Source organism: Cardiocondyla obscurior, linkage group LG15, assembly GCF_019399895.1.
Source record: "Cardiocondyla obscurior isolate alpha-2009 linkage group LG15, Cobs3.1, whole genome shotgun sequence".
Classification (NCBI taxonomy): domain Eukaryota; kingdom Metazoa; phylum Arthropoda; class Insecta; order Hymenoptera; family Formicidae; genus Cardiocondyla; species Cardiocondyla obscurior.
The window spans coordinates 691,203-708,683 of record NC_091878.1 but is presented as its reverse complement, the minus strand read 5'-3'; the positions used below and the strand labels follow the sequence as shown (position 1 = coordinate 708,683).

The 17,481-nt window shown below is 42.0% G+C and overlaps 2 protein-coding genes and 1 long non-coding RNA gene across 4 annotated transcripts; 1 reads left to right on the top strand and 2 right to left on the bottom strand.

The window, feature by feature from the left end:
- Window positions 1-7,227: 7,227 nt before the first annotated feature.
- Window positions 7,228-9,296, bottom strand: Nd-49 (NADH dehydrogenase (ubiquinone) 49 kDa subunit). Its single transcript, XM_070667069.1, has 4 exons — window positions 9,167-9,296; window positions 8,599-9,029; window positions 8,000-8,471; window positions 7,228-7,869 (listed from the first exon to the last, which is right to left on the bottom strand). Exons 1-4 carry the CDS (start codon window positions 9,265-9,267, stop codon window positions 7,464-7,466), a joined length of 1,410 nt encoding a protein of 469 aa, XP_070523170.1. The 5' UTR covers window positions 9,268-9,296; the 3' UTR covers window positions 7,228-7,463.
- Window positions 9,297-9,808: 512 nt separating this feature from the next.
- Window positions 9,809-14,306, bottom strand: LOC139108626 (ankyrin repeat and protein kinase domain-containing protein 1). Of its 2 annotated transcripts, XM_070667071.1 has the most exons (6): window positions 14,250-14,288; window positions 12,951-13,003; window positions 12,314-12,657; window positions 11,938-12,178; window positions 11,578-11,821; window positions 9,809-11,213 (listed from the first exon to the last, which is right to left on the bottom strand). In XM_070667071.1, the coding sequence occupies exons 3-6, from the start codon at window positions 12,655-12,657 to the stop codon at window positions 10,660-10,662; spliced, it is 1,383 nt and encodes a 460-aa protein (XP_070523172.1). In that variant the 5' UTR covers window positions 12,951-13,003; window positions 14,250-14,288; the 3' UTR covers window positions 9,809-10,659. The 2 variants fall into 2 exon arrangements, with proteins under 2 accessions (XP_070523172.1, XP_070523171.1); XM_070667070.1 differs by lacking the exon at window positions 12,951-13,003 and having other exon boundaries at window positions 14,250-14,306.
- Window positions 11,104-16,724, top strand: LOC139108636 (uncharacterized). Its single transcript, XR_011546690.1, has 6 exons — window positions 11,104-11,242; window positions 11,329-11,823; window positions 11,932-12,222; window positions 12,318-12,745; window positions 12,840-13,146; window positions 13,300-16,724. It is a non-coding gene; the product is annotated as an uncharacterized lncRNA (long non-coding RNA).
- The last annotated feature ends 757 nt before the right edge of the window (window positions 16,725-17,481 follow it).

The window sequence follows — 17,481 nt, the reverse complement described above, 5'->3', positions numbered from 1 at the left end:
TGTTTTACTCGTAAATTTTTTATTTTTTCGTTTCCCACCTCTTTGGTCCACCTGCGCCTGCCCCCCACGTAGACGGCGGATCCTTTCCTTCCGTGCTTCCCCGTTACTCGGCGACCTACCTCCCCGATCTTAGGCCTACCGACGTTGACAAGACAAGTAATAATAGTAATTTGAGGGCTGCGCAGGTGGAGCACGCCGATTGTCCTCCTGAATGTTACGTACCGCGCGGACTTTTCGACGAAACGCCCGTCTCACTCCGAACCTCGTCGTTAACTTTTCTAACAAGCACGAAACTTACTCGAAAGTCGATTTCTTAACGACACAATCGTGCGTCAGCTGTCAAATTATTTTTCTAAATTTCACCGAGCATTGTGACTTTAATATTACATATATTATCTAACATTTTTCAATCGCACATCTTTTTAAAATGTATTTTAATTTTTTTTTTCTATTTTTTTTTCTTTTTTTTTTTTTCTCAAGACGTTACGCTTCTTTCTAATATGCTAGGAATGTTCTGTTGAGAAAATATTTGCATGTATCGGGAATATACATATTATAAACACGACATTTCACGTGTCGCAAACTTTTGCTGATAACTGTGTTATGATACCGCTATTTTACCCACGCGTTAAAATCTCTTTCTCTCGTCGCGAAAATAATACGCAAAACTTATCATTAATAGCGCTGCTACACGATTCCGAACAGTTTCGCGAAGGTCGATGAACCGTACTGCCCGTAACTGGACCCCAAGATCACGCGGCAGATATCGAAGAAAGAGGTCCGCCAAAAATAACCCGGTTTCAATTTCCGCTACCGCGTTCATGATCGACAATCGCTAGCCGAGAACATCGTAATAGCAGACGATCGGGGACGTAAATGTGGGTTAACGCTAGGAAAGCTACAAGTTTTTTGCGGGACGAGCCATTCGAGTTTTCTTCGATTTAATTGACCGGCGGCGACAATACTGAAAAGCCGACGGTAATATTCAAACGTGAAAAAAAAAAAAAGTTGAATGAATTTTTCGTACTCGGCAATTAACGCGGACGGATCTTGCGAGAGGCGCGTAAGCGCGAAAAACAAACGGGTGATTACACGGCTCTTCGGATTATGCGGAACTTTTTGCTCAAGTGTCATCGAGTCGATCTCACGCAAAAGTCCACATTGCAAATTCTCGGAAATACACTTGAGCGATGCTTGGAACGGCTCCTTTGCCCAGAGCGTCGTCTACGATTTTACGTGTAGCATGCTCGTACGCATGATTAAATATCAAATCCGCGTTCTAGAAGCCTACCGCCTGGAAAGATTTAATAGAAGAGAAGTTTGAGTGATACGTGGAAACAAATGATCCAGATTGTAACGTCTAACGCCGGGCATTGAGAGCCGGGAGGGTCAGTATTTTACGCCGAAGGAAGTTCTACAAAAACGAAGATTGAGCCTGGCTAAAAAAAAAAAAAGTTAGGTGTAAAAGTTGGCACGCGGATGTGAGTTTATACGTCAGCTTGGCCGTTCGAGACGAATGAATGATTTTAAGTTCTGCGCAAAAATCGCGGGGAAAAAAAAATAATGAAAGATTAATAAATAAATTAATTCTTACAAAAATTAATAATATCGTTTGATTGTGCTTTTTCGCGTAGAGCTTTGAAGAAAAAGGAACCTGGCGATTATCAGATATCGACAAATGGACTACATTGACAGAGTCAATACATCTAATTCGGTCCACCTTATTATCGTGTGCATATCAAGCGAGCCGCTAATGAAGAGCGTTCTTATCGCTCAGAAACGCTTCAGTTCTAATTGCGAAATTATGTGACGCTCTCATTTCAAGCTCGATAGCAAGGGCGAGCCTTGACCCTTTAATTGGCGGGTTCGTTAATTTTAGTATTACGCAAACAATAGCTCCCTGTTGGCGACGCCGATCAATTCGCCCGACAGGCTGATATTATTCGCGTACGTGTAAAACCGAGAGTAATCCGACATAATTGCCGTATTCTACTTCGACCTGACAGCTTCTGCGTGTCGTTCGATCCGTTGTTACGTAACATCACAGACTAAATCATTGCTACTTATTAAAAAAAAAATTAAAAAAAAAAAATATATATATATATATGTATACATGTATAAAACAGGAAAAATAAATTGAAGAACTCTGTATAAAATGACAGGTCGTTTTTACGAGCCTATTACTCTTAATGCATTCTTCTTGTACTTCTCCGATGATGATTATTAAGTATAATGATAATGACTGTCGGCAATTATTTATCAAGTTATTCGCGATCTAACGATGGATTTTAGAATATCATATTTTTTTATAAATTTTTTTTTATCTTTACGACAAAAAGTATTTGACAAACGAAAAGCTAAAAAATTACGTAACCGGCGGCAAGGTCCTTTCATTTTCATTGTTCTATTCTACCGGCGTAATATTACGCCGTTAATATATTTATTATTCCCAGATTATCATATTTAACATTATCTATTATACTCTAAAAGCGTGCTTTTATTAGGCCTGTAAAAAAAAAAAATTACCGAACAGCCGTGATAATTACTCCGGACGTCCGTGAACTATGCCGGGCTCCTCGCGAAACCACACGTTCGTACGGTAAATAAGAAAAAGACATATCTGTCAGACACCGGAGATCCGTAGGAAATTAATTTTCCTCCCCCTCGTCGCCGACGTTGGCAAACGCTGTAATCGGCCGCGCTGTAATTTGCGGGGCGAGACGACGCAAGCTAAACGAGTCAACAACGATCTGTTGCAACAGCCAGCCTCATCCTTCGCAACTCCGCGACCCTGCCTTCAAGATGTCATCGACAGCCAAACCGTTTAAACGGAATAAACTCATTGCCGTCTAATCACGAACGCGATCAGTTGTAATTTAACCAGACGTGTCATTAAAAAAATACGAAGCACTCCGTCGGTCTGTAATCGCGATTTCCGACGCGGCGGTTTATAAAAGTACCTTCTTCTCTTTCCGTTAATAGTTGGGTAATAATAAAAGTGATCGGCTCGAATGAGTATTATAATGTAGGTACTTGGCGTCCCGACGTTGTGAATCACGGCGATGAAAATTACGGACGTGGTATTATCGAAGGAATACGCGACGATATACGCAACGGATAAACGTCGCGGTCGGTCTGCTGTTAACTGACTGTAATTTAACGCGAGTACATTTTGCTTTCTCAAATTGATTTAAATACGAGAGCACGTAGTATTAAAAGTAACGAATTCATGCGAAACAGGCTCGCGGTCGTGCAGCGTTCGTCGCTTAGAAAATACCGATTCAGTATTCAACGCGATTCAATGCATACCGCAAGGCCGTTCAATGGTTCCGCGATCCTATACGGTAACCAGGTTAATTCTTATCCGAGAGATAGCGCGATCGATCAGTGCGTAGCGAGAATGCCAATTAGGACTGCATGGCATTAGCAACTCCGCCGCGACTACGGCAAACGCGAGTCTCCATCGAAACGCGAATCAGCGATTCTTAAAACGTTACGTTAGAACTGCTCAGGTTTGCGAAAGCTCGGAAAAAAAAAAAAAAAGATGAAGCGCGGGAAAGTCGCGAGGACCGTTTTAGCTCGAACAGACTCTAGGCCGGGCTCAAAGGATGGTGATCGAGAAGACGAGGGAGGGGAAAGGGGGAAGGGAAGAAGTAATAGAACTGTTATCTCCTTCAGTTCTCGGTGGTTTTCAGCGGCCAACGCTTCGAGGTATGTTAACTATCGGTCTCGCGTGATGAAGATAAACGCACGTCACGACGGCGTCGCGCGCTAACCGCCGGCAAATTTCGCCGCGGCAAATGCCATATCTGCTTCTCAGGGTACACTCACCGTCGGGAATGGCGTTCGCGGTGCCGCGACGGCAGCTACCGTACGTGATCTCGGGCTGCGTCGAATCTCACACGAAGCACGCGCGTAGGTGTGTCACAGAGCACCGGTCACCGAGGACTGAGGGGGGGAACGCGGTTTACTACTACTTCTGCCATTTCGGTGTACACCGAAGTGCAAATATGGCGTCTCAGCGGCGACAGCGGCTAGCGCGCGTAACTAATCGGCGGTGGCAAGGGGTGAGAACGGGGAGGGGGAAAAAATCAGTCTTCGGCAAACCGGCCGGCGCGGTACATACGTGAAGACATGTGAAACTCGACGTACACGACGATAAAGTTCGCGTAATCGCGTTCGCTAGCCGCCGCCGCCGTAGCAGACGTCATATCTGCCTTTCAGTACATAGGCTGCTATCAGCCAGCTTTCATCGATGACGTAAGTTCCGGTGGATTACTCGTTTTGAGGAAAGGACTCTCACTTCGTCCAGCACGCTTCTCTTTTATTTTACTTGGACGAATGCCGCGGGAACGAAACGGAACATCGCTCATCTTTAGGTACGTGAACTTTATAACCTGTTGGACGTTTCAAAAAATCATAAATAAAATAAGCAAACAAGTCGAACAATCGGCATTCATTTATTTATTGAATTTTAATCGTATTCCGCTTTTTTTTAAATCGTTTTTTTACTATTCATGCAAATGTATGCACATGTGCCATAAATCCTTGTAAATCTGCCTTTTATTACTGGGAGATTGGATGAAACAAACGATATTAAATTTTATTGCATCAAACTATTATAGTTGAAAAAAAAAAGATAAAAAAAAAAACGAACGTACGAATAAACGCGCTGCGTGAAATAACATATTCGATAATTAACAGAGGGGTTTTGCAAGCGCAATAAAGTGCATCTCGATAGACCTAGTTCTCAGAGTAATACCCTGGAAAGTGATGCGTGGGTATAAAGAGAGAAAAGATCTCAAGAAAACCACCGCCGCACGCAACGCAAAAGTAACAATGTTCCCTGGCAACGCACATAAACTTATGAAAATAAATTCTAGGTCGCGGCAGATTTATATCTAATGTCACGAATAATAAATCCATGACGTTGGTGCGTATTAAAAAAAAAGAAAAAAATGTGGATATAATTGCATGAGGAATATCGAGCCGACGATGGACGAAACCTGAAAGAAAAACAAGACGGGAAGCTATTATAATTTGCAAGCAATTTCATTAGAAACTACTTGCGGATGCGATGCAAAATTTACTTACGCAATAAGGACAATTAACGACACATTAGCAGTAGTCATACATTATTGTTGAATGATCTAGATCCTTAAAATTCTTTTATAATTACCACAGTTTATGACATCACTCATTGATATATGAATATGACCGATTTAATTAGTCATTTAAAACAAGACCGTAATATATACTCAAGGAACTATGTAAGCTGATAAAATCCTGCTCGTTATAGGAAAAAAAAAAAAAAAAAAAAAATACATATAAAGAAAAAAATGTTTTTTTGTTAGTTACGACAAGTATGATAACGTTTAATGATATAGTACCATACGTTGTAACGTCATTTCTGATAGCGTTATTGACAGAGCACTAAAAGTTCATTGCCAAAATTATTATTTCATTAATCGCCACTAATAATCATTTTTTATTCGAAGCATATTTCTATTCCAATTGCCTTTGTGACGAAATTTGTCGCAAATTAAACTGAGATCTCGCTTCTTGTTTGCTTTATCGAATCATTATCATTATCATCATTATACTAATTACACTACATCCATGTTAGTCAAACCAATCAAGGGTATTAGCTTATAAATTATACGTTTCAGATAAAAATAAAAAGCTATTTGATTTCATAACTGAGAAGAAAAAATTTCATCGCATTTAACGCTTGAATAAAAATTGTGAATATTCTCTTCCTTATGTAAAGTGACTGTTTCGTGACAAGTAGGATATTTACAAAATTCCACGAAAGGTTTAAAAGCTCTTCGTAAAGGAAACTCGTTGGAAATTGTTCAAAACGCCGGGCATGTAAACGCAAACTTCGAGTTTCACCGGCGAAAGGAATAGAGAAAGCAGACACTTTGACTTCTCGTCGTGCTTGACAGAAGGACAAGGTAATTAGATGAACTATGATTTCCTCCAATTGCGGTGGACGTCTATTACGAGTATCGTCTCAGTCGTTTCAACGTACGAGTCATCAGATCGCGTGGCAAAATAATAACAATAGTAATTACAGGAAAAGATTTATCCTCGTAAATATTTCTTTATGTTTTAACGTTGATTATACGCCTGTATCTTTGAAATGACTTTTATTTGCTTTTGCAGCCGTCGGAGAAGTGCAAATTCCAGCCGCGTTGCAACACGGTAGATCTCTATTTTCAGTTCTCTCGACGACGGAAGCTTATTAGCGCATAAGCGCGGTGTGGATTAATGAAATAGAACGGCTTGTTGGAGGCCGACCGGTATCTTACAGATGCCGTCGGTTCCCTTCTACGAGAGGAACGCATTGACGTATTCAACGCTTTCGACCAGCGTGAATCCACATAATTCTACGGCGATTTGTGCGCCGCTGAAGAGTGAATAAAAAACATAATGAGCTTATATCTTGCGATCAGTTTTGAAAGTAATAAAACTAAACTTGACATTCACTCGATGTTGAATATCAAGGTAAACGCTAAATCCGAATGTTGCATCACGCAAGTCTCACAAAAATATTTCAAATTATAAATGTAAAACTTATCGTAAGTAACACGCGTCTACTTGCTTAATATAATATAAAATAAATTTGTGAAATTAAAATGTTCTTCTTTTTTTTATTTTTATTTTTTTTTATTTCTATTGTATTTCAAATGTTTGGCACCATTTGGTCGTTCTTTTCTTTTTAGAAAGTTGATTTTACAGCTTCTTTAATGTTCGGCGTTTTGATATTTGTCTTAGTTTAATTTTATTTCAGAGTTCGGGTTATTTATAATTTTATTGCACTTTGATCGACTCTGCCGTAACAGCTCTTCGACGTCCAGATATAATCACGCTTCGCCAAGATAATGCCATTTCATATTTATATTCGAAAGAAGAGGTTTGCGAAATGGCATCTTCGTTCTTGCGCGCAACGAAGGTATCTTGTAATTCTCTCTCGTCGTTTGTCAATTGCATTTTGCATTATGGTTTGCGTGCGGAAGAATTGCGCATCTCTTATAAAGACTTGGAAAGCGCGCCGTGTGCTGCGACATAGCGCGGCATCGCAAGTTATTGTTTTTAATTAGAAGAATTTGGGATAGAAGAAACATTGTTTGCGATCTTATCGCGGGTGAATTGCACACAAACTTTGGGAATTAGCTGTTATTTTAAGTGTAGTCAAAGTTTTATATATTCGACATGTAGGAGTGCAGTAGATTCGTCACATTTTTATTTATTGCGAGATATATACAATATTTACTTGAACGATCATGTATTAACGTAGGATCACGTATTAATGCGTGTTTATCGCATAACGTGCAACTATATCGACTTCGTAAATCATTATGTTTGCATGTTACATGCTGTAACGCATACAAACATTTTCATATAATTTATTTTTTAATTTATTTCTACGGTGTATAAGTTATCGAATCGTTAGGAAATTATCTATCGATTTCGCCGAATACGATGTCCAACGTGCCAATGATAGCGACCACGTCGGCGAGAAAGTGCTTGGGACCAATGTATTGCAGAGCTGCCAAATGTGCAAATCCCGGCGCTTTAATTTTGCAACGATATGGCTTACTGCTGCCGTCGCTAACAAGGTAAACGCCAAACTCGCCCTTCGGTGCCTCGATGGCTGTATACGTCGCTCCTGGTGGCACTTGGAAACCCTGAGTAAATAGCTTGAAGTGATGAATAAGCGCCTCCATGCTGCTCTTCATTTCCTCGCGTCTTGGTGGCACAATTTTAGCGTCATCGCATCGAACTTCACCTGGGGGCATCTGATTCAAACACTGGTGAATAATGCGCAGCGATTGCCGCATCTCTTCAACACGGCACAGATATCTGGAAATAATAAGTCAAATAAAAATAAATATTTCAAACAATGGTATTTTTTATTAGACAGCTTTTTTTTTTTTCTTTTTACGTCTCGAGTTCTTTTTCTATAAACAATTTGATTCTTATTTGAACTCACCTGTCGTAGCAATCTCCGTTTGTGCCAACTGGAACGTCAAAATCTACCAGATGATAAGCATCGTAGGGTGCGACTTTTCTCAAATCCCATTTAATTCCAGAACCTCTTAACATCACACCGCTGAAACCCCAATTCAGTGCATCTTCCGCAGATACGGTACCGACGTCAGTCGTACGCTGTTTCCAAATTCTGTTATCTGTTAAAAGATCTTCTACTTCGTCTAATCGCTCAGTGTATTTAGAGGCCCAATCGTATATATCGTCCATCAAACCCAATGGTAAATCCAACGAGACACCGCCTGGTCTTATATAAGCTGCATGCATACGAGCGCCGCTTACACGCTCGTAAAATTCCATTAACTTTTCACGCTCCTCAAACAGCCAAAAGAAAGGTGTGAGAGCACCGATGTCCAACGCGTGCGTACCAATACCCATAATGTGATTTAAAATCCTGGTAATTTCCGCAAAGAGAACTGCAAGTAAAAAGATAAAAAAATTTTATTAAACTTGGACGATCTTTAAATTAAAAATTTATAAACGCATAAAAAAAAAAAAAGAAAAATACATTTTATATTATTAAAAAAAAGATTGTATCCATACCTCGAATATACTTTGCACGCAGGGGAACATCTATGTTGAGTAATTTTTCGATTGCCAAAGAGAAGCATTGCTCGTTGCACATCATAGAAACGTAGTCCAAACGATCGAAGTAGGGGAGCGCCTGCATATACGTCTTGTACTCGATCAATTTTTCTGTACCACGATGTAGGAGACCAACGTGTGGATCGGCGGATACCACAATCTCGCCGTCCAATTCTAGAATAAGCCGCAGAACGCCATGAGCGGCCGGATGCTGCGGGCCGAAGTTAAGTTTTATGTTCTGTATGGTCCGCTCTGCTAAGGGAAGCGGCATCAACTCAGAATCTTTTTCTGGAGGTTCCCAGTCAATGCCGGTAGAGTACAACACGGGCCTGCTGAACTGTTCGAGGTACTCTTTGTCCGGATTCCACTGATGAGAATTACGATGTTGGCTGCAAAAGAATCGTCGGTCATACTCATGTTGTCAAAAAGTCGTCACGCCGTATGGACCGATAGGTTATGTACGTTATATAATGCGTGTACGCGATTAATTCGATAGTAACATTTATACGCAATTTATTTAACTCACATGTCGACGACCGCCGGCGCATTTTTCGGCGACAGCACCCTCCCAGCTCCGAAAAATCCTGCATTTTTACGTAAGATCGAGCCTAACACTCTCGCAGCCATGGTGCTCACATCACGTCAATGCAACGATCCTGCCGGTAAAGAAATTCATACCAAAATTAATTATCACAAATAATCAAAAAAATTTTTATTTTCGACAGAAATTAAATTAGATCATATGACATTTTATGCACAACAATATCTCTAATCTTTACATTTTTTAATAATAGTATCGACATCTTGCAAGTGGTCACGTCTCTTTCGGTTTTCGTCGAATGTCAATTTTATTACGCGATCCATTTATTATCTTTGTATCTTTTCATGCCGACGTAAAATTTAAGAAACGAAGAGAAGATAACGCTCATTAATTTGCACTCGCGCAGGTGTGCAGGGGCTTCGGATTTCCTCACGGGCGAAACGACTGCCAAAAGTTTGACGTAAGTCACGGTATTGAGGCTGCTATTTCGAGGATGCCGATGGTGTACGGGATCATTGATACTTTTACCAATACGGGCCAACATTCTGCACGTCACGCGATCAAGCACGCCTAATATACATGTATGTAGTATATAACCTGATGGCTGATAAGCACAGACGGGCCAGCGTAATTTCATTTTTCTTTATTTCTCTTTATTGTACATTGAGCGTATATATCGTACTCGTATATACAAAGGTACAAAACAGTCGATCACGACTTCACAACCGTTGGAAGGAATCCTCTCCGGCTGCTGATCCGGTGACAAGCTCTGTAAGACATTTCAAAGTATTGTCTACATTTTTGTAGCTGTAGCTGCTCAGGATGCTTTCGCACTCAAATAAGCTGTAAAGAAAAAGAACAAAAAATCGCACTAATAAAAGAGTAAGTAATTTCGTGCTAGTTTTCTCCTTACAATTAATTTAAGTACGAAAGTGCACTATTAGATAATTAGCCTAATTCTAATTATTTCGATTTTTTTTTTTTAAATCGACATTTCGGCAACGGAAGCGCGTCTGTCGTGAACGATCTTCTCGACGTGCAAAAATACGTACATAGAAAATATTTCGATGACTAAAATCATAACGTGTATAGATAAAATATAAATGTAATGCTGTCTAAGCGTTACGTATCACTTTACACGCGATGTGTAGAAAGAAAGAAAAAAAAAAAAAAAGAAAAAGAATACTAAGTAAAAACAATTGAGAGGCACCTCGACAGCCTCGTTGTACTCATCGAAATCGAGATTCACAGCGGCGTAAGTACTTAAATTTGCATCTTCCGGCTTAATTTTGCACGATGCCAACCGATACTCAATACAGGTCGCTTTTAGCAAAACGGTACTCGTCTCCAGTCTACGATTTTGACGGGATTTAAGGCACGGAATATAATAATCAATCATCACAATTTACTGGAAATCTAAGGAACGTTTTCTCTCTCCTTCGAGACGTCTCGAAGTCACCGACGATTTTCTTTCTCGGCTAGTAATAATCGTAGAGAAGATAACGGTGTAACGATTGCGGCAGCTGCAGCTTCCTGACGATCTTCGGTAATTTCGTGCCGCAGAGCTTGCGGATGATCAGCCTCGCCTGATGGGTCAAGGGCAGAGGAGTTTTCGCCGCCTCCATCACCAGGGCTCTCTGCGCGTCCGTCAGGCTGCTGGACCGTCGGATCATGCAGGGATCGAAGCTCTCCGCCGCCTCGAGCAGCGCCTGCAGCAATCGCGGCTTATCCGCCGTGTTCTGCAAAGAGTTGAGGATGCCGTGCGGATCTCGGAACTGCGTCTTGATCACCACTCGGGCACCGTACTTGAGCAGCAACGCTACCACTTGGACCGACGGGTTCTCGTTCGACGCGACGTACTCGGCGAGCACCGGTCGCAGCGCCGGCCCGTCGTCGCTACGTATTACCAGATTCGGATCGGCGCCCCGTTCCAGCAGCATGCACAGGATCTCCAGCCGGTTCGGGATGTTGTCCGCGCACGCTACGTGCAGAGGCGAGCCGATGATCGGCGACGAGGCGTTCACGTCCGCGCCTGAAAGATATCCCATCCGGATTAAGAAGGTAGGTAATTTTTCTTTACGCTAACGTTACCTAACCTCAATTAAATTGTTATATATTAAGATATTTTTTTTATATACGATTTCAAGTATGATCTCGGATGAAATTGATGACGATGATGGCTGTTTGCGGATCAGCATTGAACGCTATTGAGAGCGGTTGTTAGCCGACGTGGCAGGGACAATTGATCCGTCCACGATTACGAGCTGTGTTTTGCGAGAAAGAGAGATCGTGCGGCATGCATAGATTTAATACCGGGCGCGTATATTTGGCCTTCGGATGCCGGACGATTTCGGCCGTATGCCAGCGTTATTGGCTCAAGAAGTTCACGGACTCACCCGCCTCGAGCAGCTTCTCGACGATCGACGGATCGCCCTTGAGTATGGCCAGATCCAAGGCTGTCGGTTTTTGATAGTCCGGCCCGAGGTCCAGCCGAGCGCCTTGCTTCAGCAACAGATTGATCACGGTCGGATCGCCGCCAAGGATCGCGTAATGCAGCACCGTTCGATAATCGTGCCTGGCGTCTGCCATCGCGTTGACGTCCGCACCGTAACTCAGCAGGAGAAGAACTGAAGCTATTCCCTGTAATAATTACATTCCATAAAATCTACACTCCGGAATGGAGAATCTTCTTTCTATTGGAAATAATTCTTAAGTGGCGCAATTAATTAATTTTTTTTTTTTATCAACAGTTCTACCTGCGGCAATCTGGCGGCCTTCATGAGGGGCGTCAAACCCGCGCGATCCCGGGTGTTCGGATGAGCGCCGAAGGCTAACAGCAGCTCCATACACTCCAGATCCAAGGGCGACACTAGATTAATCTCAGAGCCGAAGAAGTACCTCTTGTTCGGATTAGCGCCAGCTTCCAGCAAGATCCTCGCAACCTCGACGTGACGGTTTCGCAGGGCCAAGCGCAGTGGTTCATCGCACAACATAGTCCTGAAATCGGAGAACAATAAGAATCGAGATTATTTGACGCAATGGTAAGTAGTTACAAATGTGACCGAGTAATCATATATATTAAAATAAAAATAACAGTGATAAAAGATTAATTGAGTTTATTAAATGGCGCACCTAGGAAAGAGCTCTCCCGTGTCTTGTCGATGGTCCACTTTAGCGCCATATTTCAGCAGTAGCTTTACCAGATCGAGGTAGCCGTGTTCAGCGGCAAGATGCAGGGCGGAGTAGCCGCACTCGTCGGTGGCATCGATGTCGGCGCCGCGCACCAGCAGCAATTGGGCAGCCTCGGTGTACCTCTGCCAAACGGCATAATGCAGGGGCCTGAGGCCCTGAGTGACCGGCTCGTTCGGCTTAGCGCCGCATGCCAAGATAATGCGGATCTCGTCGAGTGGCTGCAGCCGTATTATCGAGTCGGCCAGCTCCCGTTGCAACGGGTTGGCTATGCACTCGGTCGGCATCTACGTGGCGTAACAGAACCAAGATGAGACCACAAAAGAGAGCGAGATAAAAGGAAGATTGCGTAATCCGTACATCTCGTACTGCCAGGTAGAAATCATCAAAGATTTATTACTACGAGACAATTTACGAGCGACGTTCGTTGATCGAGACGTAATACTGTCATTAATGTTACATTTAATAGGGAAACTTGAGGGCAGCCCGCGGGGAAGAAGTCGAAAAATCTTTGACGAGGCCGCAAAAACATAACGATACACGACATGCATGATTAACATGAATTTATGTTAATACGCACTTTACTATTCAGTCTGATTTGCCTTACACGACGAGCACGGAAATCCGACAAATCTGCAATACAAGAAGACAGGACATTAATAAGAACCGGCTTGCTATGACTCGTAGTGCTGGAAAAATATTGAAACAACGAGAAAAGATAACAACGCGTGCCGATTTTTAAGATGACTGGAATTGTATTTTATCAACGAGATTAAGTGAGTAAAAAAAAATATATCTAGGTTTCTCCATTATATTCCTGATTTACAATCTTACATAAAATATTTTTTACAAATTCTATGTTGAAATATAAAGGCATGTGTGTATGTATGTATATGCAAGGGATATGATAGGCAAGACCTTGATTCCAGATTCCAGACATCGCTGATAACGCTTGCTAAAGTGCAGCCGCGCAAAGATTTTTCTCCTCCGACGCGAACCTCCCGCAGCGATCTTTGCAAGACACGATTTGGCTGACGACAGGCGAGCAATGCAATCGTTCTTGCGACGGGGAACTACGCTGACGCGCGTCACGAACAGCAGATATTCTGCCAAGAGAACGGCGCAATTTTAGCGATGATGCCGGAAGTCCCGCAGCCGAGTCGGCTAAGAATCACGCAGTCTGCGCCTCTGCGAAGATCTGCCGCGGCGCGACGTCACTCTTCGTAGCCACTTGTCCCTTCGTTACGCGGTTTAATCGCGAAATTTGGCCGATCCGTTCGAGAAGAGTAATCGAACTGTGTAGTTACACAATTTACCTCGTCTGATCTAGATCTTGATTAAACTCATTTGCGCGATCGAGCTTCAGTTCTTCGCTACGCTACAAATTAACCAGTTGATTATTTTACATTTTACTCCGTTTAAATATCTAAAACAAGCTGCTTGTGCATTATAAAAGTTGCATTTACGTAATATAATCGCGCTAATTGTGAACCAGTTAATTATTTTATTCGCATAACATCGACCAAAGTCATTACGATAACGAAAGATGTCCTGTAAATATTAAAGCATCAGATTCTTCAACTGTTGAATCATTAATAACTTTGTATCACACGGCGTAGTTTTCTCATAAGATCAAGATCGATTCGACCAACGGTAACGACGCAAAAGAGCTGATATTCACTGCCAATTTTCGCTGCGTTCATCCAACTATTGTAAACATTTATTCCGAATTGATGCAAGATCTTGATAATGTCGCACAATTTTTTTATGAGATTTAACGCATCGAAATTGCGCGCTCGGTGAGTTACACGTTGACACCTGTCGATTAGGCAATTTTTGCATTGTAAACTTGACGTTATCGCGTTTATTGTTTACTCACGTCGAAAACGGTGCGATGCTCCAGCATGTAGAAACTGTCGCGAGAAAACTGCCTTCCTCGTTGGACGATCCGGTCCTATTTAAAGCCTTCCGCCGACGGCGGCGGTGGCGGCGGCGGCGACTCGCCCGAAAATAACACAAAGGGGTACGCACTCCGGTAGCTCGCGCATGTGTTTTTCGGCTATCACGCAATTTTCGTCTTTTGGCGCGTAGACGAAAAGATGCGTATTCATCTCGTCGGCTCTTTCCTCTCTTCGCGGCGCAAACGCAAACTTTTTCCTCCCAATTTTCGAAACAATGGCGAATTTCTGATTGCATTAGAAATGTTATCAACCCACGTTTAACAAGCGACGAGGAATGCAACAATAAGCATTTGCAATGCGCGTTCTGTAAATACCCGTGGTACGTGGCAACGCGCACAAAAGAGATTCCTCTTTCATCCCCCTTTGTCTTCTCGTTTCACCAGATGCGTATGCAATAGCGGTGCAACAACTCCCCGCTGTTCCGTTGTCTACTATGTCGACTACGTCTTTCAGAAAGTTCACTGATCCTGCGATCCGAAATTAAACCAAACTCCGCAATTTCTCGGAATTTCGCGCACGGTCGGGGAACATTTGTAGAACGGTGACACTGAAACTAATGAGGGAGCAAACAAAGAATTTCACAATAAATTAATAACGTTGATTTAAATTAAGGAAACAATTAAGCGAGACACATGGGTTACGCAAGTGTCGATTGCCGCATAGATATCACTTTTTTTTCCTCCCCTTTCCAATTGAAGCCCTTAAAAGACGCGAAAATAAGGTCAACGACCAGAACGAAATTCACGTTATAAATGAGAAGAGGAATTTCTATACACGTATATCTTTTCACAATGAGAGAAAACCAGCGGGACTCGCCCTCCGCAAATCCCTTAAAACGAACAAAGGTTGTTTGCGTTCGCTGAACTTGACCAGCGGGTACCTGAACGAGCGAAACTGACGAGAGAACATAGATGCCCAGGTTCTTTTTCAGCAGTACTTTTTATTAGGAAATACTTTGCACTTATATTAAATACCTTACACTAATAATTATAATAATTATTGTTATAGCATTGTCCTAATTCCTACTAAGAAGCATGCTTTGTCACTAACACATGTTACACGATCTTAAAACTATAAGCCGAGTTTTTTTGTTCCTCTTCTCTCATGCCAACTTTACTTACAACCCTTAAATTATAGCTCTTACAATACTTGACGAGTGCGCCGAAATATGCGCCACGTTTCAAGTGACAATCCGACAAAGATTTTCAACGAGTCACGCCACCGAATTTGTATAAGTCATGAAGATTAAATAATTATTATGAGAACACTGAACTGAGCGAAAAGTGAAATAATACCCAGCGAAATCATCGAACGTTATTCTTCATCGCAAGAATTGCTAAAATTCATCAGATACATACATACATAGTGCATACGCAAAAGGTCTTAAAACTATCCTTCGCGAAACATAATCACTTGTCAATTAAATCGTAGCTTTATTCTCTTTCTGTTTAAATTTTTGCCAAAGTAAGTTACAAACGAGTTCATTAAGAGGATTCCCGACAGTTTTAAGACACTCTGGGTACGCAAAAAATTTAAAATTATATATAATCATTTACATTACGTTTCTCTGCTGCTCAACGGAATATAAAAGTATGACGATAATTACAATGAAAAATGATAACAGTCATCTAATACGTCGGCGCGACTGTCGGCGGCAAATTTCGTACATTTCTTTTTTTTTTTGGGCGCTCGCTTTTGCAATAATTACTTATTTTATCGTTCTTAACTCTCTTTCTCTTTCGGAAGTCAGGGCTACTTTCAAAAGTGTCTCATAATATACACATACACGACCATTGAGACGTCTCCGTTGCGTCGGAAAGACCCACTTGTTCTCTTCAACGCAACTTCGACTTGTTCACGCTCAAAATTTTAATTTTCTGCTACACACATGTAACATTTCTCAGCATTCCTTTCCTTCTTTCTTTGTTTTTTTTATTCTTCTTTTTTTTTTTTTACTTATAATTCTCATCGGACTTCCTTTCTTTCTCACATGCTCGTTACATTACGTAGTGCCCTATATTCATATAATGACACCTGTAATCGACTTGCATCAAGACCTTACACGCGAATTATAAAAGCTGGTTTGTTGCGATCAGCAAAAACCGAACGGCACGGCACGTTCTGCGAAATAGTGTTACAGTCACGGGACGAGTTCGCTTTGCTTTACCTCTCGTCCCTTAAATGTCTCTTGTGTGTGTTTTATGTGTATACGTGCGTATGGGACGCACACGTATGCGCGCGTATGTAACGTGTACCTCTCGCGTAGTACGCGTACATATATTTTGCCGTATTACACTGAATCCGCACGCTTCTCGCCCGCATTCAAATACGCGCTTACGACAACAATAATCTGGTATCAGTCGAGACATATCGTCACTCCGCCGCCGGCGATCGTACGCAAAGACAAATTAATTCGTAACGTCGTTATTAGAGAGAACAGTCCCCGACGAAGGAATTAATTCGCGAGTACGATCCATCTCGGCGCGGTGCGACGAAATGTCGAACGGCATTGCGCTCGAAAGCGTGGCTGTTGAACGGCGCCAAGTGTTCCCCGGCGAAGCAGAAGAAACGTGAATGAAACGCGAACGGGCGAACGAACGAGCTTGTATCAATGTGTATCGTCGTGCGAGTACAAACGATTAATGAAATCAATAAAATTTGCGGGTATCGTTTCATCTCGATACGCCAAAGAGAAAGCGAACGCTACGCTCGGTTCACGTTTATTCGTGGCTCGATGGAGCTTTCGAGGGGCTCGCTTGTGCCCGCCGTTACAGAATACGGGCTCCTCGACACAACAGCGCAAAATATACATATTCGTGTAGTAATAATAAGTGTGACTAATGGGACTATTCTACAGGATCTAATGGCTTAAAGATCTAACCGTTGAACGGACGCAGTCGAAGGCTTTCGCACGTGATGTACAATATATAATACTGAATCGCTCGGGACAGTGTCGCGCGCGAGTACTGCGAAGGGAAATTGAGTAACGAGTACTTCGAAGAACAATGTTCCAAGTGTCAGCGGCGATTCGGCGTAATATGGCAATGTATCTTGATCCTGATACATCATATAAATCCTCTTAATTATTAAATCGTATTAGATTCGTTATTCTACAGTTAGAAAATTGAACGTTTACAAGTCAATCATCTA

Coding starts and splice junctions, on each gene's coding strand:
- Nd-49 (XM_070667069.1), bottom strand. CDS start 9,267: ATGGCTGCGAGAGTGTTAGGCTCGATCTTACGTAAAAATGCAGGATTT. Junction 8,472..8,598: donor GCGTGCAAAGTATATTCGAG/GTATGGATACAA, acceptor TTTTACTTGCAG/TTCTCTTTGCGGAAATTACC. Junction 7,870..7,999: donor AACGGAGATTGCTACGACAG/GTGAGTTCAAAT, acceptor TATTATTTCCAG/ATATCTGTGCCGTGTTGAAG.
- LOC139108626 (XM_070667070.1), bottom strand. CDS start 14,276: ATGCTGGAGCATCGCACCGTTTTCGAC. Junction 12,179..12,313: donor ACGGGAGAGCTCTTTCCTAG/GTGCGCCATTTA, acceptor CTCCGATTTCAG/GACTATGTTGTGCGATGAAC. Junction 11,214..11,577: donor CGAGAAGCTGCTCGAGGCGG/GTGAGTCCGTGA, acceptor GATATCTTTCAG/GCGCGGACGTGAACGCCTCG.